This window comes from Balearica regulorum, chromosome 4 (assembly GCF_011004875.1).
Source record: "Balearica regulorum gibbericeps isolate bBalReg1 chromosome 4, bBalReg1.pri, whole genome shotgun sequence".
NCBI lineage: Eukaryota > Metazoa > Chordata > Aves > Gruiformes > Gruidae > Balearica > Balearica regulorum.
Window position 1 is genome coordinate 56,968,048 of NC_046187.1, and position 26,481 is coordinate 56,994,528.

Sequence of the window (26,481 nt, forward strand, 5' to 3'; positions counted from 1 at the left end):
ATCTAGTAATGGAATATATAATGCTCACAGGAGGACAATTCATTAGATGAAATTCCCATTTTCAATCTAAGTACCTGTATATGCATATTGAACCAGAGCCCACAATGCATTTGGCTCCACACCTTCCATCTTGATTTCTTCCTGTCTTGCTTCCCTTACATCATTAGTGAACATTGCCGCAAAGTAGTCCGAAACAGAGGAGAGAACCAATCTGGGTACATTGTGCAGGAGAAAAGGACAGAGACAAAAAGGGGAAAGGAAAAAAAAGAGTAGTCAACCTGATGTTTGTTAATTTACGATTCATTACTTTGCCCTTTGAAAAAACACTGTACTGAGAAAAACATTTTAAAATTGACAAACTGCTCCATGCTCTAGTTCTCCTCTATGAATAATGAAGTACTGTTACTGAATCTACATTTGCTGCTGAAGTAAAGGAATTACCCTCTCAAAGCCCATGACTTTTAACAGCTAACACCAGAAAAAACCCACAAAAACGCATAAAATTGGAAACTGAATATAAATATACATATGGAAATAAAAAAATGAATTTACTTCCATTTGTATTATGTCAGTTACTTTTTTAAATGTGAAAGAATGACTTACTAGTCCTTCTCAAAGTGCTTTAAAATGCTTTTACTCTTGGTGCACACATATGTGTTCATAGTAAATGAATACTGATGACAGAACTAAGCACAGTAAACACTGAGATGGTACAGAGTAATCTCTTTTGTGGGTATGTATTTAGCCTTTTGTTAACAATTTGAGTATTTTAAGATACTGAGTAAGTAAACATGTTACTAATCAACAGGCATTTCTTTGCATTACTGAGAGTAAAACACTGAGTATACATAACAATGCCACTCCACAAAACATGCAAGAATTCAGATGTCTCAGTATGTGTTCACAGGACTAGGGTGAAAGAGAAAGAAAATCATGTGGAGCAGGAATATTCAACCCATAGTTCTGTTGTATGGAACCTACTATAACTATTCATGAGGTCTGCTGGTCTCTTGCCTAAGAAACCCCAGGAACAGCCTTGTGGGTTGGACCAATTTTTGTGCTGCAGCAGTTCACTGTTGTCTTGCTCAAAGGGAATTCAAATATAATACACTTGCATATATACTGAGCTACACAAACAGCAAGCTCAAGAACCAAGCCTACTGCAAATACACTACACAGTCCATCTGCATACATTCAATGAATCTAATACTTCACAAAATGTCAGTTTATTCTGTGCTGAATCATTGGCTTGTTCAGATGACAGAGGTCAGGAACCACAAAACAGAGTCAAATTAATTGAAAAGGTGAGCACCAGTGCTTAGTAGTAAGTCTAAACACGTATCAATAGGGAGGATTGAAGGTACATACACAAAGTCATGAACTACAAAGAACTGCCCCTTAACTAACTGTGAAGTAATAAATTGTTGACCAATTTCAACTACTTTTTTCTTGCTGATTTTCTGACCATTGACCATTTGGTCAGGCCTACGGCAGGGTAATCTTTTTTTATTTTTCTAGCTGCTGAGGCAGCAGAGTTGTGTTAAGAGTGTACAGGGAAAGCACTGATTTTATTTTAACATCTCATATGATTGAAGTTTTGTTATGAGAAATAAAGTTCTGTTCTTTTAAAAAACATACTGTTCTTGAAATACGAGATTTATTCTGTGGCTGACTTGCTGAGAAAAGTTAGAACATTCTGCCAAGGTAGTGCCTAGGCATCACTTCCAAGCATTTTAAAACCGCAGGTTTAATGACAACCTGCAGTTAAATGAAAGTGCTGCCTCCTAGAGATCTGCAGAAGTTTAATGAAATTAGTGAGTACATTCATGTAGCATCAAGAGAGAGTTTCTGCAACTGCTTTTGATGCTAGAATGAGATGACAAGATCTGATTTGTATGTACAAAATAGGGTTCTCATTGGAAGGGAAAGTGTATAGATGGACAGATTTGAATGACCCATCTCTGTAGGTCCAATTCGGAATTTAAAATAAAGACAAACCAAATAATTTAAAATATTCACCTCTGGTAATACTGACTTGAACTTCTACACAGAAAAGGGCTTGAAAAAGAAAGGTCTCTGATGGGAAACAGAACTAAAACCTAATCTTAGCACAGTTTTGGGGTTTTGTTTGTTTCTTCCCCCTAACCGTGCAACTAGTTTAGTTACCTGCAATATTATTTAGAAAATGGCTGGACTGTACATATCTTAGCAACAACTGTTGAAAAAATGCCAAATAATAACCCAAGGCTCCAGACAAACACCTTCTACCAGCTGTGTGATATCAGCAAATTTCTCCTTTTAATTTCCAGTTTCCAAGTCCTCCAAAAGAAATTATTAGAAATTTAAAATGCAATCCATTTACTATTTTTGCAAACGTGGGTTTTCATGAGAAGGTATACATGCTTCACAGTGTTAAGCGCTTTCCAGAGAGACTTGCGTATGCCGAAACAGGATGTGCAGCCCAGGAGTAGATTAGTACAGGTAATATGCCAAAGCGTAAGTTATACTGATAACAATTTTGTAATCATTTTAGACAAGAAGCATGTTCACAGTGAAAAATCTTAACACAAGACTTTTCCACTTCCATCCACACTTTGCTCTTAACTAATTACAGAAAAAGGTTCTTTCAAAGAAAGAAAGGGGATTAAAAGATACAATGACAATACATCAAGGTGACACTGAGCTAGCATAAGAAAACAAAGGCAGACTTCCAGCCAGCTGGCCTCTTGTCCTATGTTTTTCCCACTAGTCAATAAAAATCAATTACTACTTTACTCATGTCATTTGTCACCCACTTGTTCATGGATCTTTTAATCTCATAGCTAATAACTGATTTTTCTTTCAACTTTTTTTTGCTTGTCTGAAATTAAACTGCATTCCTACATACAGATTATACAATGTGAAGCAGCAACTAATACCTTCATATAACTGAAGAATCCACAGAAGACTTTTCCCATTCCTACTTGACCTTTTTGCTAAGAAAGGTCTAAGAAAGCTGACAAGTATGATTTTTCAAACGAAAATCTGTGCAATGACTACAAAAACTACACTTATATTCACAATCTCCTTGTTAAATAGAGCCATCATGGCTTTGTTAGTATTTAAACATAAGAGAATCTCTTTGTGTTATTTATTGATCATTAAAAATTAACATTAATTCATAGCAAGAGTTCACTGGGAACTAATGATGCTACAAAACACTGACTTTTCTCAGTTTAGAAACTGAAGCAAGCTATGGTTTTTGAATTCTGAGATTGTAGTCTTTTTTTCTTTAAGAGTAATATTTCTCTCATAATCGGCCCAAGTAAAATGCCTATGAAATAAGCATTATTTACATTAGAGAGCAAAAAAAAAAAAAATCAAGAAAAAGCCTTAATACAGTTGGCATTGTATTGTTTGACTGTGGATGTCGAACGTACTTTACCTTTACTCTCCTTCTTACTTAATTACCAGCGACTGCCAAATACTCAATTCTGCATAGACAAGATTACAAGAATTTGGCTGCTGAATTATATGCAGTAGGTTGGCTGCTCTTTTTCAGTGCACAGGAAAAATATAGGCAAAAAGACAGACATGAATACCAGAATTTTTCATCTGGGAAATCATAAAATGTCTGATCAATTAATCTCTCTGGAAAAAAAAAACACTCAATAGCTACGGGCTAAATACTGACAAAATCCGGGTGTTTCAGTACGTCTCCCTGTTCTCACAGGAGGTTCCAATGCTACTGATGTCTTTAATTTCTGTGGTTTGTACTGATCCAAAAAATAGAAAGATGTACCATGATGGCTTACTTGGAAGAGTTTCCTAATTTCACTGTTATTTACTGAGAGACAGTAAAATATGTGTAAGCAGGGTGGCATGCCTGAATTAAATTGTACTTCTGGTTGGAATTGCCACAAGCTGCATCATTCTAGACAGTTTTCTTGGTCTTCAAAGCAATTATTACATAAAATGATGACAGCTGTCAAACTTGGCAATTTACAGATTTAGTATCTCCCAACCTAATTCACCTGACAAGAATGAAGTGAAACTTTTTAACATCTTAAAGATAAAAGGGACACTTTCTGTTTGTGTAGAGAACTCACCAACACACTAATAGTGTTCACTGAAGTTGGAAGTTGATACTGAATAGTTCATGCATCCTAGTATGAAGCACCTCCTAAACTGGTGGCTTCAGCTAATTTCTGGTTTTGATAACAAAACATGTCAATAATAGAACGTATAGAAGTGGTACTATCCCACACTACTAATATAGCTGTATTTATTTAAATTAAATTTGTTTAAAAGCAAGCAATACCTAAAAATACATGCAGTATGTTTATGTTAAAATGATTTCCAATTATAGTTCTCTTCCAGGGAAATCAAACCTTTCAAAATTCATTTGCTGCTTCTGACACTGAAATGAAGATTACAATAAATCCTTTAGTAAAATTTTTCAAAACCACCACATTATTAGTAGCAATAGTACTTTTTTTAACATAAAGCCATCACAGAACTGCTTTTTTATATACTCTGACATTTTAGAAATACACTTTGTGTTAAACTTTTATAAACATGTAGCTAAAAGAAAAATAAGGCTGCAGTGAAGACTTCACAAACTAAGGCAACACAGACTGTGAAAAAAAGGAAGTAGTATTAAGCCATATGGAAAAGAAGTACAAAGATAAAGGAGCCTCGAGATAAAAAAAAATATCTGCAAACAAGGATTTGTGCTCTTTGAAACAAGCTTCCTAATGCCTGGAGTACATAAGCTTCCATTTGCGTTCTTTCCTCCAGTCCCATGTCTTTTGTATTTCCATCTTTCACTATCAACAGGAATAAAGAAAATGGCTCTGCACAGATTTTCAGATTGCTGGTTAAAGGATGCAGAGCAGGCTTTAAATCCCCTGTGGCCAGGAATTTACACAGACCTCTCTTTTCTTAAGTGAATGTTCTGACCAGCAGGTTATTACAAAACAAAACACAAAACACACAAAAACAAGACACACTTATTATGGATATAACAGTTAGCTGATGTAATAAATAGAAATGTAATAAATGACTTAGACATCTGAAATGGCATTTGACATAGAGAAAGCATCTAAAATACTTGATTACATTATATTCAATTAGAAGTCTGGCAAAATTTCTTTATGGAACTAAAGGCTAAGGGAGTGGGAATATAATGTGTTTTTTTCTTGTGGAGAACTGTCCCCTTTCCTACTTGCTTCTTGATCTCCTAAATAAGTTCTTAGCTAAAATTTCAGCACAGAACAAGATAAACAGTCTTAGAATAATAGAGAATGCCATATTCAGAAAAATCATGACTATATGTGATAGTCTTATTTGTAGTAGACTCATAGCCTGAATCCTTTGAATAGATACATTACTGTAAAATTCTGAAGGGTTTTGGTCTGTATTACCTGTGCTTATTACTATTGCAGACACCAAACTCACTGTTCTGTTCTCTAAAAACCTACATTACATATCTCAGAACATGCAAGTATCATCAAAAATAGAAACTGAGCATTAAGAAAAAAACAGGAACTATTAAAAATACCAGGTTCAAAACAGAAAAATCTGAGAACTCCTCTCTATATATAAGTGATTAATAATAATAATGAAAAATGTTCTTTCTTACACATTCTGTGAGACCGTATATTAAGAAAAACTCTTCTCTTTGTTAAAAAAAAGAGAGGAAAAAACCTGTTCAGTGTCAGCAAACTTTCTATTTTCTTACACATCTTAGAATGCCAAGCCAATAAGCTAATATCTATTTAATACATCTTTTGTTGCTTATTAAGTCTTAAGATAAAACAATCACCAGCGTTCTGAAATACGCTGACTGCTCCAGCCTGCAGTCAATACTAAAGAAGTCAGAACTTGAATGCAGGCAATAAAAAAAATCCTACAGGTTTTTTTTTTTTTCTTATAACACAGGCTACTACAAGTACATAAAGCCAGTTGTCTTACTGAATTTCTATAAAATTCTGAACCAAATTTAAGATTTCCATCTTTATCTTTCCCATTTTCAGTGAGACACTTTGGACATACTGAGATGAAGACTGTAGTAATTGCTATGTTTCTCTGAAAACAAAACAGTAAGAGAAAGAACTTACTGTGTAAAGGCAAAGCTTCTTTTTAAGTGGCTCCAACATTATAAAGTGAACTAAGGACAACCATAAGCGTCCCACCTCCTGCTACAGCACAGGGAGTGCTTTTTTGGCCTTAACTTTCATGCATATTTAAACAGAATATATCAACTACAGCAAGATGTTTCTCCTCCCAGGAAGAGAAGACCAGAGCAAATAACAGGTGGTAGCATATGCCTAATACATTACAGAAATAGATACAGTAGCAGAAACTGGAGCAGAAAAGACAGTTCTCCAATAAATAACAGGTACAAATCACATTAAACAACTTTATAGCATACAGAATGTTGTCTTTCTGTTTATCCTTGTTGCACAAAAAAAAATCTTCGCAGTCCTTACAAGATATTCACAGCTGTCCTTTCTACACTTTATAACCATTAAATAAACCATACTCCATGACTGTATACTGCAAAGGTGCTACTATCACCACATAAGGAAGTAAATTATTTCCTTATATCACTATTTTTCCTGTTTACAGCACTCCAAAGCTCTTTGACTTCTAAATTACTTGAGTGGGTGCAAATCCACTAGGGGTGTGTGCATTCCCCGTTTTCATCCGATTCACTCCTTCCACAAGCACAGTGCAGTTCTGCAATTAATTTGAACAAAAATGAAGACCAATCTTAAGCAACACTGTAGCCACAGGGAAAAGCTAAATCATCTTGCTCACCCTCTTGTCTCTCCAAAAAGGATTCATCATCATCCACAGCTACATGGCTTTAAGTGTTTACAAAGGAATTCAGGTCAGCGGTTGGGTGGAGAGCAGGACTACCCATGTTAGCAATAACTGCAGTAAGATTTGCTTAAATCAACTTGGAAAAATCAGAGATAGTCTTGACTGTTTAAAAATGAAGTCTCATAAAATGACATCTCTGAGAGCAATAGCAAGTTATACCATAACTGCCTCCCTGCTCCTCAAGTCAGTTCCCATCCCCATGCTATCATTCCCTCAGCTGTGTCAACACAACAGTGTGGATGATATCTGAATAAAAGCAGAGATGTGGCTTTGCAAGAAAAATACCAAACCAAAGCAGTAACCTCTCCCCATCTCTTTATTACTATTACAGCATTAAGCTGTAGTTTCACTGTAGGGGTAGTAATGAGCAAAGGAAAGTAGGAATGCTTTAGGCTGCTATTTCTGTTGCAGACCTAACCGTATGAAACCACAGCTTAATTATACCTAGGTTCCTATTTGAACTATTAATACTGTGCATTGAATACTGTAACATGCCTCAGTTATTCACACATTTGTTTCACAAACTTTGCTATTTTCCTAGTTTTTAAGTGGCTATATCATCTGTTAATTACACAGATGACAGATAGGGTAATGTTTGATCTAATTTAGCCCTTAATGTCAGTGCTCAGTAGTCTGCTATCAAAGGACTCCTCTTACTGTGGGAGCGAAAAAACTTTATGCAGACAGAAGACTGTCCTTATTGCTAATTATGACTCCAACAACTTAATTGTTAGTACAAAGAAAAAAATTAAATCTAAGAAATTATTTTTATTTCATTCTATGGTACAGAAACCACTACTAATATTATTCTGAGGGTGCATTTGGGACTTCTGGGGTTTTTGTTTTGCTATGCAAATGCCTTACTATATGCTTGAAGACAAAAAGCAGAACACGAAAATATCACAATTATTTCTGATGCTCTATCACATACAACAGACAGAAATTAACCTTCAAATAAATGTTAAAACACATAAACATTTTTAAAGTATTCTACATTGTTTAGGATGTTCTGACCTTTTTTAAATAAAACACAGGACACACTTTGAAAGTCCATTTGTAAACAAATATGAAGTTACTTCAAATTATAATAAACTTACCTGTGAGCTGGAATTCTACGGTCACCAGCAACTAACACCACATCACATAGCTGTTTGTGTCTGAGATAATTCTCCATCTTTTTAAATGTTTGTTCAGCGTGGTTGAGAGCCTGAAAAAATTCATCTGAGGTACAGGGCTCCATAGTTTGACAAGATGATAAGGTATGACTACTGTTGGAGGTTCTGCTGAAGACAGTAACAGAAATTTTAGTTCACACAATATTAAGGTGCAGCAATTCTATGTACAGATGATAAAATAAAAATCACGTGATTTTAAAATTGACATACAATATTTGTTTTAATATATATTCCCTTGCTATTTTATTTCTCTTCATACTTTCTTTCTTCCTCCAAACCAAATCTAAACCCTTGTGAAAAAGGTACGATCATTTAATGTTGTACTCTTCAACTGACGCACACAGATCAGTCCAGTAATTGTATCTATAGCGTTGTCAGATAGTTCATGAAGAATACACATCTGCCAAGACCCTGCAAACTGAAAAAGTGATGGAAGGATGCAATAAGGAATCAAATCTCTCCCTGCCACATATGTTAAAGTCTTGCTTCACACTTAGCCTAAGGTGGCTAGAACAAAATTCAGCATGTATGGAGCTAGTAAAAGAATATGGGCACACAAGGGGAAAAAACCGTGAAGAAACACATCAATATACCACCACTCCTACTGCAAGAAGCCTTACATGTCTGAAAAGAGGTCTAGCACAGTAGAAGCCAAATACAGGGAAAATGCAAGGATGGATGGGGAGAAAAATTATTCCTGTCCATACACACAGCAGCTTGGGAGAAAAAAGGAACAGAGAAAACATAAAAGAAATGCATGAGTGTCCTGAGTTTTCAGCTGGGACAGAGTTAATTTTCACAAGAAGCTAGGAGGGGACACAGCCAGGACAGCTGACCCAAACTAGCCAAAGGGGTATTCCATACTGTATGACATCACGCTCAGTATATAGCGGAGGTGGCAGGAGGTGGGGGGGGGAGGCTGGCCAGGGAGGAGGGATCACTACTTAAGGATGGGCTGGGTATCAGGTTCCTGGTGATGAGGAAATCGCATTGTGTATCACCTGCTTTGTATACCCTTTTCTAAGTAGTGTTGTTGTTATTTTCCTCTGCCTGTGCTGTCCCAGTAAACTGTCTTTATCCCAACCCACTAGTTTTAGCTTTTTATTCCAATTCTCCTCCCCATAATACTGGGAGGTGGGGAGGGAGGAGGCAGTGAGGGGTGAGTAAGCAGCTGTGTGGTACTTAGCAGCCAGCTGCAGCTAAACCACAACAATGGGCCTTGGACATACAAGAGATGAATCCTAATTATGTACACTGAGGGAAGCACCTTTTCTTGCTCACAGTTCTTAACTGACTACTACTTATTTTTTCATAACGCAGGCAACTTATAAAATACTCTGGGCCTACCACAATATTTGGAAGGACATGGATTCACAAAATCTGCATCCAGACACCTGCTCTCACAAAGATGTCAAACTTAGACAGCAATGCCCAGGGCTAAATCCACCAAGAGACTTAGCTCAGTCCTTAGCCTAGGATATTAATTGCAAGAGCGAGCTTCTTAAAATCAAAGTCTAATCTTTACAGAAAGTGTTCTGTAAAGGTAGTTTTGTTTGGTCGTTTTTTTTTGCATGTGGCCTGACAGCTAAAAAGGCCAAGCAATTTGGCACTTAATTCAAATCTAAATCTAGTAACGGATCAGAAACGCAATACCTGCCTACCTACTTCCCTTGGAAGTCTTTACCTTAAATGTGCTCTCTCAAGCTGTGGTTAGCCATTTATTTAGGCTGTGTCAACTTCTTCTCAACCCCTGAGTCACTTGTTCTACTCCCCCCCGACAAGCCGGAACAAGTATTCTTTGCGGCCATTTTGGAAAGTGAATCAAGGAACTCATATATGTGAAAAATGTAACCACATAACCATAAAAAATTATATTGACAAAACTGGGTGGCATTCTCACAGTGAATGAGCAAGTACTCAGGGAAAGCAACTCTTAAACCAGCAATGCTGCAAAAGAAACAGAAGTGGAAAGAACAGAGTGCTGGTCAAGAAAATGCTTAGGAAATCCTTGTTCCCTATCACAATTTATCACATCCTCATTTGTGCTGATACAGTTTCTTTTTTTTGGGTTTTTTTGGGTTTTGTTGTTGTTGAACCATATTTTAACCCAGATTCCTCAAATTAACCCTATTAATAATGATAAAAAAATGCACACGATATCAGGGATTTGATTTCTATTACAACCTCACAAAGACTTGTGCAGATAGAACTGAAGAAGCAACAAACTAGTATGGAGAAGGAAAAAAACCAACTTTCTAAGCCAGCACTATGCTAGACCACACCCTCTGTAGAGCTATTGCCAGCCCCAAGACCGCATACATGTACATTCTACACAGAAGTCAGTGGCAGTCACCAACTCTTGCTCAATAAGGAAAAATAATTGCAGTGGTGTCTGTTCTCCACTACCCATGGTAAAGCACTTACTCAGGATACAGAGTGAAGCATAGTTCTTCCTCTCACCTGAAGAAGTTCAACCCTGTCCCCTAATCAGTAACTTAGAAACCATTTTCTATAAGGAAGGAAAAGAAGGAAAGCAAGCTTCAGTGGTCCATAAAGAGAATATGAGACAGTCTAATAGTTGCAGTACTTTCAAAAAAAGGAATGACATAGCTTTAAGGACTGTTCACGCCTATTACCCAATGACTGGTTATGAAAAATTCAAATCTCATTCCTTCCCCAAAATGTTTTATGAATCTGTTTCCCAGGTCAGTTTGCCACAGCCACAATGACTTGAGAGAATACGCAAGCAAGGAAAAGAACAGAGCTCTTCTCGCTCCCAGCAGCAGTACTGAAATGCCTTCCAAAATTCTTGGCCTACATGCCTTCCACCTAGAGAAAGGAAACCTGAGTATCTCTCACTGACCTGTGAATCCCATGCTCAAACACCCAGCCACAGAGTCCTGCAGCTCTGAGCATCAAAGTGGCTCTGCTCCTTTTGGATTTGGCTTTTGACTCCAATTTAAGTATAGCATGAACTTCCCCTCCCACAGGCGAGAGGTATTTGCTACTTCTGCACACTTCACACATACTACTAAGAAAATTACGTTAAAGATTGAGGCTGCCAGCGTATGACACAAGCGTATCAAAGAACTATGTCTGCATATTCCTCTAAGATAGTACTTTTAACACATTAAGTGGAAATATTATTACCAGTATCATCGAACATTAGTCGGTAGGGTTTTCTTCTTGTATTCTTAAACGTCCATCACACTTTTCTTGGTCTTTCTTTTCTTTCCCTATTTCTGTCAAGAAGATACTATCTAGCACTTATAATCTTTTATTAAGTATGGTACAATTTCAGGATGATTGTAAAAATACAAGTTACTCTAAGGACGAGGTCTTTCCCACACTAGCTACACATTTTACTACCCTGGTGACAAACATTCACATACTAAAGGTACTAGCTTTCTTCAACATACCTGTCTAATAAAGACTTTATAGAAGAGTATTGTCTTTTGAAATAAAAATCATGTACAAGACATGCTATAAACCCATTCATTTTTAAAGGATTTTATGTCTTGAAATAGGATGTTTGGAGTAAGGAGTGCTACCCATTGTAACATTCAATCATTGCAAAGCAATGAAGCCATTAACTAGGCTGGTATTAAAGTGGTGATAAATGAGTTCCAAAAGTAAAAGCATATATGATGATGGTGATTGGTGTGCTGAATTTGCACGTCTCCTTCTGCTGTTGTTTAAGGCTTCATTGTTTAAGCTACAAACAAAGCCACAGCACAGTTTTCAATATAAAAACAAACCAACAAACATACAAGCCTTCTTTCTTCCCACTTTTACTAAATTCTCTCTCTCAAAAGTGAGGCATCAGTATTTTTCAAATTTTATGGGGGAGAAGCACAATCTGCTCCTATTAACAGGATTTGTTATTTTAATTATTTTAAAGCACAGAGGTTCATTTTAAAGGAGGAGTTACAATGGTTATTTTATAGCAATCACACATATTAGTTAACAATCTATGAATTCTAGTAAGTGTTAACCTTGGCTATAACAAAGGTTGCAAAACTGATTTTTCAAGCATTTTATTTTATGCATTTTAAATTATTTTTAGGAAGGTATCTTTTAGGTTAAATGTCTCCATGTTTGTCTTTGAAATAAAAATAAGCAAGAAAGACTTCATCATGACTAAGAAAAAAATCAAATGCACGTTTCAAACTATTCATTTTGGAACAGAGACGAACAAAATCTAAAATATGAAATTAATTTTAGAATTCTTCTGAAAAATTGTGTAAAAGTCTGAAAAAAGTATCTCTGAAAATTATGTGTAAATTCACTTGTATTTAAAACTGTTCTATTGTCAAGATCAGTTTGCCCAATTTAGCTGTAATCTCATCTGTACTCCTTAAAAAAGGTCAACTTCTCCAGAAGATCATATGAAATCCCATGAATCTGCAAAAATTTAGTGTTACTGCAAGATAAGAGTGACATAGTTAGGTCAAGGGCATGTAGTACAGATGCTGACCTTGCATATTGTCTCTCCTAAACTTTTGCAGCAAGTAACAGCTTATTTCCTTGCATTATAAAGTCACATTTCTTTTGACAGAATGACATGTTGAAGTGCAGCTGGTTTCTAAAGCCTTGACTGGACAAAGGAGTCAAGGCAGCATTACAACAGGATTTATAACTGCAAAATCTTGATGGAGAAAATATCCCAAATATACTGCTACTATGTCTACTCAGCTGGCCAGTTCACAGAATTGACAAATGAAGTTTGTTTTTCAAAGCTTCCTATGCTCTGTCTCCTTTTCCCACTCCATCCATCACCACAAATCTAGCTCTTCTCTTTTCCCCTCAATTCCTTACAGCACTGCCTCACTAGGCAAGAGACAGCAAATAACGTGACTAACAGGAAGCTGTGCTGTACAGCCAGCTTCACAGCAGATGAATTCTGCCCTTGTTCAGTGAAGGCAATAAACTGGGTTTCTCTCCATTAACTAGCTGCCATTTGAGAGGAGTGACATTGTCTTGGAGACTTCTGACCATGTTAAGATGAAAACAGTCCATGGGTTTTAAAGCTACCAGGGAGATGGCAGAGGCGATGCAGAACACAACTGCCTAAGTGTATCACACACTTGGTCTCTTTAGGAAACCAAACTAAAAGCAAATGCTCTATCTATGCTACTGAAATTTGCAGGCAGCACTATACACCAACCCAAATGGCTTTCAGATACACTGGAAATGGTATAAAATGGGAACTGAAGCAAGAATAACCTGTGCATAGAATTGGCTTAAATTGTGTTTTATCTATCTTTCTCTAACACAAACTGGGTGTAGATGAAAGCATTAGAAACAGTAAACACTGACAAATCTGTAGAGATGGGAAAAAAAATAGATGTTTGTCTCCTCACCACTATGTTTCCAGTGAACATCACTTTGTTTCTCAGAAAATGAAGTAACTGCGACCAACGCTTTAAATCTGAATTCATGCATAAAGAATATTACCTTTATAAATGACATGTAAATAAACCGAAAATCAAACCAATATAGACATCTCAATGTATACAGGTATTAAAAAAGTATCATGGCATTTCAAAAAAGAAAACTAGTAAAAATACTAGTTTTATTCACACCTCAAAAAGGTTCAAAATAATAAAAGAGGTTTAGAGATAAGTGATGAAAATGATTAAGTATGTGCAGGAAAATGGGTGCGACTGCCTTGCGTTTAGAGAAGACAATTAAAAAGAAGAAAAATAATGCATAGTACCACTGACTATAAATTCCATGCTTCTGTTGATATTTTTGTAATGCAAACCCAAGAATAATGTCAATGAGATCAAAAGCCAATGTTTGACGGATCAAAGCAGAACTCTGCAATCATAAATTAAGTGTATGGAATTTACTGTAGCCAGTTACCAATAAGTTTCACTACTGTTCAAAACCAGCAAAGGCATTTATTCTGTTACCAGAATAGGCAAATCTCCAGTAGTTGGACTTTATAACTTAAAAAAACCTGTCCTATGCAGCCAAAAGGTAACCTAATTGTCTACTTTGAGACAGGACACTGGATTTGCTATACTGCATCACAAACCCATGGTCTCAAGGTAATTTGTTTTGTAATAACATAATTAGAAGCTCTGTCGCAATTTCAAGTCATCTTTAGGCTAAGGTAGTAAATTTTGTAGGTCATACACATTAGAAGAGATAAAAGTATGTCTCCACTCGGACAAATTAGAATACGTATGTGAGATATGTCTTCTGCATTTTTAAACAAATCCTGATTTTGCAACTTTCTTGTTGCATTAAGATGGCTTCCTGCATTGCAGTTTTTACATACAACGTTTCAAAATAGTTTTAAAAATATTTTTTCAACAATTTGGTTGTTTACACTGCTGTCTTCAAGCTAGCTGACATTTGATTGTGTAGAGACCAGAACACAACTTACTAAAATAGTACTATGCCAGCTTTTATGCCAACTTGAGTGATTTTAGTATTATACTTTGTAAGGACTAAAGTATTTCCTTCTTCAAAGTTAGTAAGTAAAAAACCTCAGCTGCAGCGAATGGAGTTTGTTGAAAAGAAGAATGCTGAAAGGATTCTTGGAAAAAGCAAGCAAATGGTAAAAATCAGGAGACCTTTCAAAAGGCTGGGAAGAACATAAATAAAAGGAAGAAGCCATAGATGGTAACAATAAAGACTGCTAAAAATCCTGTATCCTTTATGCTGGATCATAATTTAAGATAAGACAATGGAAAGAGGAAAAAAGTGACTCTGGAGAGACTAAAGAGCACAGTAAGGCTATACATGCATGTGAACTTGAGGGTTAGTGATTTACTCTATGCTAAAGAATTACAGCAGTAGCCAGAACCACAATCAAAAGGCACAGGTTCAAGCAAACACAAATATATCTGCATTAACCTTAGTCTAACTGGCATGAGTAACAACAGACACAAAAAGCTGTAGCACAGACTCCAGCGTTACCTATGCTAGCCCAACAAAGACACGTATACACTGCCTACTAAGCGGTGATCAAGAAGAGCAGTAGTACAAAAACATATTGGACTGAGCTTTAACGTAGTCAAAGCATGTGACAATCACTGCAAAAATATGATAATCTTGCATGGAAACCCTCCCCATCCAAAAAAATAGCTGGAATTCCCTGTGGCTTTGCGAAGTCCATGCTGAAGCCTCTTGTTACCTTATCTTCATTACAACATCTACTGTTCAAGCTTTTTAGATTAAATCTGCCTCATATATGCTATATAATTGTGCTGCGCTAACTATTTTCAAATGTGCATAGATATAATCCAAGTGAAGATGTAAGAGGCACAGAGGAAAATGAAAGAATTTTAGCAGTAGCATGGAAGGAAAGAAACAAGGTAGCTTGAGATTTTCCCCCTGTAAAACAACTTGTCTTTCAATATCAAACTTTCTTATTTTTGGCTAATACATGCATATATCTAGGAAAAAAAAAGCTCTTTTTATTGTTTTTCAGTTAATTTCAAGTATCATACTACTATCATGTCACAATTAGGGAATCTATTGACTGTCCTTATTTGAACAGTTTGCATTACTTTGTGATAGGAGGTATACAGAAATACACCGCACAACTGGCGGTCCTAAAGAACTTACAGCCTCAAAAATCAGTAAGGCTGAGGTGAGAGAAAGACATATCAAAGATTTCTGTAGACTGAAAACTGTTGGGGAGGGGCAGACTTAGATTGGAAGCTACAATGTACTAACTCCAAGACTGTCCATAAAGAATAACACTGCAGAGTAGCTACCACCTGGTACATTCAGACCCTGTCTTAAAATCAATTACAGACATCTTACTAAAAATTCAGATGAATTCTGAAATATTGCTTGTAGTTAATGTTCAAATATAAATATGCATTTTATATTATATTTGAATACATTTCCATACTTAATCTACAGTAAAGTAATTCCAATATTTTAGCGCATGCCTGGGTGAAACGAACCAGATAGAATACTCTGCATACTAGGTACGCCCTAGGTATTTTTACCTTGACATCCACTGTGTCTTCATGGTCTACGAACTGCTGACAAGGCACCCACAAAAAGTTAAGAAAACCAAATCTATTGCTAAGAGGCTTAAATTTGCTATACGAGAATCTGCACAGCTGTTGGAAAATTTTAAAAAGTGTACAAATCCAAAATTATGACCATTGCCTCAGGAATGTAGGAGCGTTAAACAGCAGTGAGAGAGGAAATCTAGGAGATGAAAACCAGCAAAAGAATTCAAACCTCACTGGCCCGGTAAACAATCATTCAAGCTAATGCTGGTTACAAACACCACGTAGGAGTATGATGTGAACAGCATTATAGCCGACTGACTCTGATGCCTGAATCCGAATGATCTGCTTGCATCTCAGATGCAGCCTTTGTCAAACATCTGGTACTAAACCTGGAATTTGCTTATCCCTTACGCCACCAAGCCCTATACTAATAACAAATGAATTCTACAGCAGCTCTCCTCTAAACGAATCATGTAATGATCTAAAGCTTTCATAATGACAAAGACCTGAGCTAAATGCTTTTCTACCTGTGCTATACAACATGGCAAAGAGGAAGGATGATACATACAAAGCAGTAAAGCTGCTTCTGTCATTTCATGCTTTTAGGGCTTGTAACTGGGCAGTAGGTTACAGAGGAGTGAAGGTGGTAACTCCACAGCTTCTACAAGAAGTTTTAAAAAAAGGATTTTTTCATACAGAATTTGTTTCTAATGGAGGTAACAGGGTTTTAGTAGGGGGAAAAAGCCCTTTGAAAACTACATAGGTGAAGGTGGGTTTTTTTGTCTCAAGTCAATAGATAAGAAGTTGTATTTTAAACTAATAAAAAAGACCATTTAATTAAGTTCTTAACATCAGAAAAAATCCAGCTGTTAGGTAGACTTATGTAGTCTGCCCAACAGCCTATACAATCTTAATAAAGGGAATAAACATGGTTTAAGTACAGTCTCCCCATGAGAATAGATACAGATAACAACACAAACCAAGTTCTTACATTACCATTAGTTACATATTAAATTGTACCAACACTGAACTCAAAATTCATCTAAAATACCTTTTTTAAAGCATGAAAGTAAAACACTAGCAAGAGTTACAAGACAATAAAGGAATTACAAATAAGTCTAGATGCTATAGATGATTAAGCACGTAATTAAAAAGATAATAAAATTTACTAAGTTCAAGTCCTACGTGCACTTCCTGTAGGATACAATTCTGCCTGCAAAAAAACCCCAACCAACCCCTCCCCCAGTGCTAAAGAGAATTCTCACCCCCTCTAAGTATCTGCAGTTCTCCAAAGTAATAAATTAGTTTTGTCATATGTAAATTCTTCTCTTACAATTAAGAACAAATTTGTAGTAATTTCAATCTACACATATATCTCTTAAAATTACATGTTTTTTCTACACTGATTGCCTTGCTGTGGTGAGAATATCCTATTTGGGGTCATGCTGTACATAAAAATTTCACATCACAAGTAGATGTTGCTGAAATGGAAGGTGGTGTTACACCTATATCATATATATATTATCCAGTGACACAGCTATTTAAAAATTCATACCTAAATATCACTTGAAACAGGACCTCTTCAGAGATATTTATAGCTATATAGTTGTTGCAGCACAGTAAGACTGCTGTTAGGAAACATCAGTATGCAGGATTTCTTTTCCCTGTAATTCTACTACTTTTGCCATTCAGTGACAAAAACACTGTGTTGAGTCCTAAGCAATTTTAGCCTCTCTCCCTTCCTTGAATCTTTAAAGGTTATATAAACCATAAATAGTGTTTATAATATGGACTACTTTACCCCTGCATTAAATGAATTCTCCTAGGGAATGCAAAACACTAACTGCTATAACTAGATTGATATATCCTTAATAGGCTTTATTATACAGTGTCCCTTTTAAAGAGTCATACTTTCTGAAATGCCTCATCATTGCAAAGTTATCTTAAAAGCAAGAAAGCAAACATCATAAAATGTACTTGAAATGGTAAGGTAACTATTGTACACTACACGTACTATAGAACAAGAAAAATGCTTTTAGTGAAGAATAGCTGACTTATGCAGTAAAAGGAAATAAAAAGAATTAAACTGAAACTTAAAAAGAAAGATTGCCTAATTTACAACAGCTGGTAAACACCTTTCATCTAAGAACAAATTTTACAGTTTCATCTTTAGTAACGATATGCAAGAGAAGAACACCAAAACATCTTTATACATACAATAAAGCTATTTTTAATTTTTTTAGGCTAGATACACAGTTTAAGACACGTGGACAGACAACTGCAATCACTTTGAAGCACAAATTAGTTAGCTTTCAATAATTATTTTTTTTTTCCATTCAAGTTGCATATATACAAGAAAAAAGTAATCTTTGTTTTATAGTCTAAGTATTTTTTAGTTTCATCTCCCTCATCTTCAGAAACATGTGGAAACATCAGATAAAAGTCACAAGCATCTTACATTTTCATAGTTTTCTCCTAACTGGCATGGGACTAATTCTCAGCATAACTAAAAAAATCAGTGTCACTTCAAAATAATTTAGAAAGCATCCTGTAACATTACCTTGCTCATAGCAGCATGTACTTAGTATACTATTTAAAACATGAGTGCATGCATGTTTGCGCTTTATTTACCCACATTGACTAAAGCTGTCTTAAAAAGGTCATAGTAGACACACAGAATCCCGATTATAAATCATTTTCTGTTTCTGATGCGCAGCAGCTGTTAGGTTTCTGAAGCATTTTCATCTAGAAAAAAGGCTAGCCTATATATACATGCTATCTGTAAACATGAAGTGAAAACACGTTTCTCACAATAGGAAAGTAATAATTAACCTGCACGAACTGCTGTCCGATTCATTTTCTTCTTCGCTTGCTCTATCATCTGTTTCTTGTCTGTCAAGCCAACGTGCACCTCCACAATCTTCTGCCGAGAATTCAAATGTATGGATTTCTGAGGTGGATGCCATTGGCCAAGGAGGTGAATTCTGGAAATCCTGTTGGCTGGACCTTCTGTAACCAACTGATGTTAAAGGTAGGTTTCCTGAATCTAAAAACTTTGTGCCACCAGTTGTTACATTTTGTCCTCTATTCCAGAAGTCTCCCTGGTGGTTTTCAATTGCGGAATTAGGGGCTGATGCCTGGTGACCAAACCACCTCCATCTGATTTTTAAAATCTGCTTCACGTCAAACTCTTTACGAGAACCAGACATCCTTAGTGAAAGCCAGTGATCGTCTAGGCAACAGGGTAAGAAGCAGCACACATAAAAGAAGATTTGTGCACCCAACCAAGACAAGAGAAACACATGCTCTGCCTGTCTGTGTCAAGCAGATTTTCTACAGAAGGAGGGGAGAAAGCACTGCATTCACACAAAAAAGGCTTCTTTAATGGTATGTCATTTGAATATAAACAAAAGGCAATAGACGATGAAAAATCCTGAGATAAAAAGAGAAGGTGAAACAATCACCTCAATCAGGAAAAATGCTAATCAGTTTACCCTAAAAGCTCCAAGGCTGTTTCTGTTGCTCTCCTCCGACCATTAGCTTTCAAAACCACCAAACAGTATTCATTAAAGCCCTTTCAAGAGCTGAATACCACCCCTTTTCTTAAACCACAAATGACAGAGAAGTAATTCCTGTACTGCATCTTAGAATCTCTGCTTCTGATTCTGTTAACTCTTGCTAACACAGAAGGGAAAAAAAACCACAAAAAGCAAATGAAATTCTTTCTGCACTGATAAAGAATAAATTTACAGAAAAGACTTAAAGCCAATCCAAAGATAACTGATTATGCTGGGGAGAAACTGAACTGTAAGTAATTCTTCTTCCCATTACAGGACATGCACTAACTTAAAAAGGACAAGAACAGCCTGGGAAGGCTCAAGGGACTAGTTCTGGGTTTTAGAGCCTTTCATCTTGATGTGCTTTGATTCAAATCTAGGTCTGCAGTAACTGAAAGTTTCTATCTGAAATGAGCTAATGGTTTCTGTTCACTTACACATCACTAAAAGTGAAAGCAAGGAAAAGCTAACTGCTCACTATCCAAGACACCAGAAACACCCCCTGCAAAACAGACAAAAGACACTTCTCAAAAGGCTTCTTGATAATCATATACAGTCAGCTGTTCCAGATCAGGTTAAAAGTAGGTAAAAGAGAGATGCATACTTTAGAGGCAGAATTCCCTCTAGATAGGTAATTTATGTAATGTATTAAAATATCGAACAAAAGTTTTTACTTCCATGAGGAAGAGAAAGCCAAAAGGACAAACTACACAATGACCAATTCACATTTCCTAAGAAAAACAGCCTATTTCCTCTATGACATATGGAGCTAGTTAGGTATAAAACGCTGCGACTCATTCCAGTCACATGCAAACAGTAATAACAATTTTAGAACAACAAAGAGGCACTGGATTTTATTGATCCTTGATAAACAGATCTATGTTGTCAGTCTTCACAGTTCAGTTAGTCTGTTCAACTCTTCAGGATACATACACAACGAATTTGTAAGAAGCGCTTCTTTTCTACCTACAGTTTATATGAAAAGTGAAAGTCACTATCTCTCAGATGAACACTATGAGCTACAAAATATGTGATCTTGTAATTAGGATACCTGTGGTGTTCTTTAAAAAAAGGTTATATGCAGAATCCATATGAAAGCTTGAACAGTGCCCAATTTCACGACCCAAAAACCAAACAGTCCATTTAATCATACTAAATGCCAGGAGTAAATCATGCTATTTTCTTGGAAACCACAATGCTGAAAGGGCTAGTTTTAACCTGGAAAGCTCACCCATCTATGTTCAGAACACAGTTATTTATGAAAGTGCTTTTCACAAATGCTAGCAAAGCTCATTTCTATAGAAACAGCATTCCAGCTGTTCTCTACAAAGAGATGCTGCATTTCAGAATGTGTACTGTGCCGGCATCCTGGCCTACCAGATGCTATATACCAAGGCCTTTGCAGCATATCCAGAAAACTGCTGAAGATACTTGCAAGGCGAGATGATTAAGTATGTAAATATACAAAGTTGTTACCATCTTTGCTGGGGATTTCTTTTAAACACAAACAGGAAAATATTTAAGAAGGCTAATGATTTAATATATCAGCATGAAAATTGTATGGATGTTTAACCAAAATGATATGACATGTAGACCCTACTCATCTTGTACACATACAGTTAATTGTTAAAAGCAGTGCTCAAACACCATAATTTGCATAACTGCAAGTCGGGTAAAACTATGGTACAGCTTAAGAAGTAATAACAAAATGGCATCCTTTTATTTATTCTCTCCTTACATTTTGTGCTGGTGCCAGGTGTTCATGAAGGGTGGAGAAGTAGGACAAGTGATTGGTGTATCCAACTGGTGTACTTCATCACAGCAGTAGTATTTTAATTACCCATTTAACTATGAAAAGTAAGCTTTAAATACCTTTATTTCTGCTGGTATGGTAAATCCATTATACGTAAGGACTGACCTGGATTCTCCTTCTTCTCTAACAGACTCATTTAAAATTCAAAGTCTCCCAATACAAGTTTACTAAAACAATGGCAGATTTGCCGATTCTAGTGCTTTTTCAGCACTTTTTCATACTTACCGGGAAATACAGCCTAATTACTGCTTTTCTTTGGCTGTGAAGCTATGGGCTCAAACAGAGATTAGAAAACAAAATATGCTGTAGTTTTAAGGGACCAAACCACAAAACTATCTTTTTTCTAAATTATACAAACTCTCACTCCTGTATACACTCTCCCAAATTACAGTTCTAAGAGAGAGAAATATTTTAGATGTTTATGCAGTCTGCTTCATATAAATTAGATTCAAGTTTGTATCACAAATGACAAGATAAGACAAGTGCCACTTAATTCTTCAGTTTAAATTGACAACATTGCTCGGAAATAATTGAGAGCCTCTTCTTGTTCTGGACTATCTTTACTACTATGAATAATGTGATAGCTTTTATCAGGTGCCCTGCTGGGAGTTAACAGAGTTTTGAGGCAATCTCAAATGATGAACTGTTAGGACTCCCATTTACTAGGACTACTCAAACCTCATCTCATCTTGTCTGGTGATTGGTGCTCACAAATCCAAATGATTAGTCCATGGCTTCCCACTGTATGTCTTTCTAATGCGCTAACACATTTATGAGAAACATGCTAAAAAGGTAAACTGAATGGTGCCATCTTAGTCAAGCACAGTATACACAGACTTTGCAAGGATTCTGAAATATTTTTTTCATTTACTAAGGCAAAATGTTTCATTTAGTGAAAAAATGAGCAACACCCATTTTTTTCTGACCTTTGTCACTGTTGCAGCTGAAAAACCATTTGCTATTTTGTGGTGTATCATAACCACATTTTAAATACAGGTGCGCTGTCCTCTTTGGGAACATAATTCTGTTCACGTTAACGAGGTTCTGTTAGCTTACTGTGAAGACAATTTTGAAAACTCTGATTTTGACTGAACAGATTGATAGTCTTCAGAGTGGAGCACCTGAGCATTTAACTACATAACTTCTCTCATATGAGCAGCTCCACAGAATAATAAATTCCTGCAGTTAGCAGTAGGGGACAGTTTTCCAGATTCTGCCTTGTGAACAAAAGGAAAACATTTAAATGCATACCATATGTTAAATCTGCAATTGTGCAAATAGGTAACACCAAGAACATAGCACAACAGCTATAAATTGCTCATTTCAAGATCTTCAGAATAGTTTACCTCCACAAAGATATAAAAATCTTTTTTTTTTTTTAATAGCCAAAAACCTTACTACACTGACATTTTTGGATAATACATATGTTTATTCATACAAGCGTTAAAGAAAGACTGCAATCCAACATAACTAGTTAAAATTTAGACAACATTTTTATTCCCAAGATACTTCTACTGTATATTTTGAAGGAAGATACACTCTAAATACTAAGTACATCACTGGGAAATATGGAAAAATTGCTATTTAAATAATCAGGTCTAAGCAGGTTTATTCATTATGACTTTTCTTTTTTCATTAGGAAGTCAGTTAAATTTTCAAATAAACAAATGTGTTTATGGAACTTTTTTGAGACACTTTTAAGATTTGAATCACAACACCACTTTTCATGGTAACATTTTTCCTGTCACTGCTATGCTTTGGCTTCAAAAGCTATCACCATCCAACTTCAGGGCAACTCAGATATAATATTTTAAAGGTATTTAGTCTGTCAAATGGATTTTAAGTGATCCATTTTTAAATTTAAGATCTAGGGGCATAAAGGCTCAGCTAGTCCTTAGAAGATATTAATGATCCCTTTAAGTGCCAATTAAGAATTAAAATGTAAAAAATACTGAAAGTCTTTATTTTGACTGCAAGAGATGTTTCTCCTCAAAAATACTTTACTGCTTAACAGAAGCATTAAATATACAAAGATATATTTTAAACATAACTAGACTCACTAAGATGTGAAGTAATATTGTTGCCGATGTTTAGAAATCCTAGATATATATTCTAAAGCATAAAAAAAGTTCACTCAGTATAAGATGTTCATCAATTAAATGCATACTTGCATCATTAAAAGGCATTCAAAATTAATATTTTGAAGTTTAAAAATCCCTTTTTAAACAGTGTTAATTTGAGGCATTAAAATAGCTGTTCAAAAACTGCTATAGACAAACCCCAAACTACAGTTCTGCTTATAACTACACATATGTTAAAAGATATGGCAAATGTTTACTTTCTTTTTTCTTCCCTATTCCTGTGTCCCAAAATTACAGAAATAGACAAAGACAAAGTCAACAAAGACTTCAGGAAGACAGCTACGTTGATGCTCTGCAATCCTATAAAACAATAATCACTTCCTCTCCCAAAGTTTTCTCAACAAACACTTCTGGTTTATGGTTATGTGAAAAGTGCCTTACAGCAGCAACAGCAAAGCTCATTCAGGAGAAAAAGAGGAAAACACCCTACAGTTACTGACTGTATCTGCTTAAATTCATTGTTCTGACTGGCAGAAATGAGCTGCAGCCAAATTATTGGCACTACATCGCAACTTTCTGCCACTTTGCATTGCACATTTCCCTTGAGAGGTGCAAGCCATATCTTCAGAAACACTGATTTTAGAGCACTCAGCTTAACAGTAGCATGAAAAGACCTGTAAACAGCAAACCAGGCTATTGCTCTGTATTTTATTCAGATAAGGGAAAAAAAAGGGAGAAAGCTTTCCATATGTAATAGAAGACTACACTGTCAGATTCTAGATTTTTTATTAGCTCAAGCATCATACAGGTTCATACAGAACAGTAGTTGTGATCCAAGACATTTACATTTCTTTAACATTAAAACATTAACATTGATTTCTGTATATCCAAGTATTACCCAAGCATTATCAGGAACCGCACCATCTACAAGTAAAACTGTAATGCAAAGCTATTCCTGAGTAAGCAGCGCACTAAATCCCTTGAAGCTTAGTCACCCTCAAAAAGTTTGCACTCCAGTCAGCTGTGGTTTTTCAGTTAAAACTCAGTTCTAACACAAAATGGACAACACTGTGAAAGGCCAAACCCCAAATCACAAAACCAGTTTTCTGTACCAAAATGCTCAAGTAACCACACAAAGATAAAGACAAGGAAAAGGTTCCCAGTTCCTACACTCCAGGAGTAATAGTACTGCTGATTCTAATGAAAACAAGGTAAAGTCATCAATCAGTAATATTCCAGCACAAATCATCTCCTCCAGAAATGTCACTGGAGGCGGTAACAAAAACACTCTTCTGCAGATATTTAAGTAAGTTCTGCTGAAAGTAAAGCCATTCTTTAGAACTAGTTTAGGAAGGCATTGCCTAATAAAGCTACAAAATGCCATATACTGCAGATCAAAGGATTGTGGCAAATCCAAACAAAGAACATGGACATAGTTTCTCTTCTATCAAAATAATATAAACATGGCCAAGGTCACTTTTGCAAGCAAACAGAAGAAGAGATTTTTACATTTTTCCAGGACAGCAGCAACTTTATTTCACCACAAGGCAATTGGTTTTCCTCAAAAACCCACAGAAAAATGGGCAAAGAACAACACTACCAACATTGTCAACAGCAGAGTGGATGCTTGTTTGGTAAAAAATTACAGGCACTCACAGCCTCCATAGAGAAAATTACTAGATTATGACACAGTAGAACACTGAAGTAGTATATTTGCTAGTGATTAGGTAATACAAGACAGTGCTCCATGCCAGACTACACAAACTTCTAAGAGAAATACATGGAGGTCCATGGGCAAAAAGTTTATACTGTATTTAGATGTCAAGCTATGCAATGCAGCAGCTACTGAAGCAAAGTATTTCAATGTAGAGACTTGAGCATTCTAAATGAATGATTTAACACTAAAAGATACCTCAAGAGACTCATTATTTCTCTCTCAGTGAGGACCTCTGTTTAATTAGCAGCTTCAGTTAACATCCCCCCGCCACCCAATTGAGACTTTCAGCTGCATAAGAGATAATATATGAGCATATCATATTTTATTACATATTTATAAAACAAATTGTGTGACCTCATCTGGAATTCCTTGTGTGCAATTGATCATTGCAACTCAAAAACAGTGTTGCACTTCACAGAAAGGCAACACAGATGATCAAAGTATAAACCAACAACCACCACACTAAAAGGCAGAATGCTTCTAAGAATTGTATCAATGTTTACAAGTATCAAATTAATGTTTATAAGAACCATATTAATGTCTCATTAACATGAAAAACAGAACTTTTTTTAGTTTTAAGAATAATGTTACATCAACACAAGACATGCACTTACTACATTTTAGGAACCCAATTGTGCATAACATCACAGATGTCAAACAGAACTTCATAAAAATCCTTGCAATATAAAGAAACCTACTAGTGTATGCCCACCTGGAGTTGAACCTCACAAGGGACGTCAAAGCCAACAAGAAGGGCTTCTATAGGTACACAGGTGACAAAACAAAGACTAGTGAAAATGTGGACCTGCTGCTGAATGGGGCAGGGCCCTGGTGACAGAGGACATGGAAAAGGCTGAGGTACTGAATGCCCTCCGACTATTTTTGAAGATGGGGCTTCACAACTTCATGAAGTTCCACAAAGGGAAGTGCAAAATGCTGCACCTGGGGAGGAACGACCCCATGCACCAGTATATGCTGTGGGCCACCCAGCTGGAAAGCAGCTTTGCAGAAAAGGACCTGGGGGTCGCCAGGTTGAGTATGAGCCACCAGTCCTTGCAGCAAAGGTCCTTGCAGCAAAGAAGGTTAATGGTATCCTGGGCTGCATTAGGAGGAATATAGCCAGCAAGTTGAGGCAGTTGATCATTCCCCTCTACTCCAGGTGAAGCCACACCTGGAGTACTGTGTCCAGTTCTGGGGTCCTCAGTACAAGAGCGAGAAGGACATACTGGAGAGAGGCCAGCAAAGCACCACTGAGATGATGAAGGGCCTGGAGCATCTCT

The 26,481-nt window shown here is 36.2% G+C and overlaps 1 protein-coding gene across 6 annotated transcripts in view; it reads right to left on the minus strand.

The window, feature by feature from the left end:
- KLHL5 (kelch like family member 5) overlaps positions 1 to 26,481 on the minus strand; it is a 60,848-nt gene that overhangs the window by 22,770 nt on the left and 11,597 nt on the right. For 2 of the 6 annotated variants that reach the window (XM_075752297.1, XM_075752298.1), the window contains 2 exons: positions 7,968 to 8,153; positions 75 to 211 (listed from right to left, as the gene is read on the minus strand). In XM_075752297.1, coding sequence (XP_075608412.1) covers positions 75 to 211; positions 7,968 to 8,110 — 280 coding nt within the window. In that variant the 5' untranslated portion in view covers positions 8,111 to 8,153. Of the gene's footprint in view, positions 1 to 74; positions 212 to 7,967; positions 8,154 to 18,865; positions 19,264 to 26,481 lie in introns of those variants that run through there. The other 4 variants (XM_075752299.1, XM_075752301.1, XM_010301120.2 and 1 more) reach the window with 3 other exon arrangements.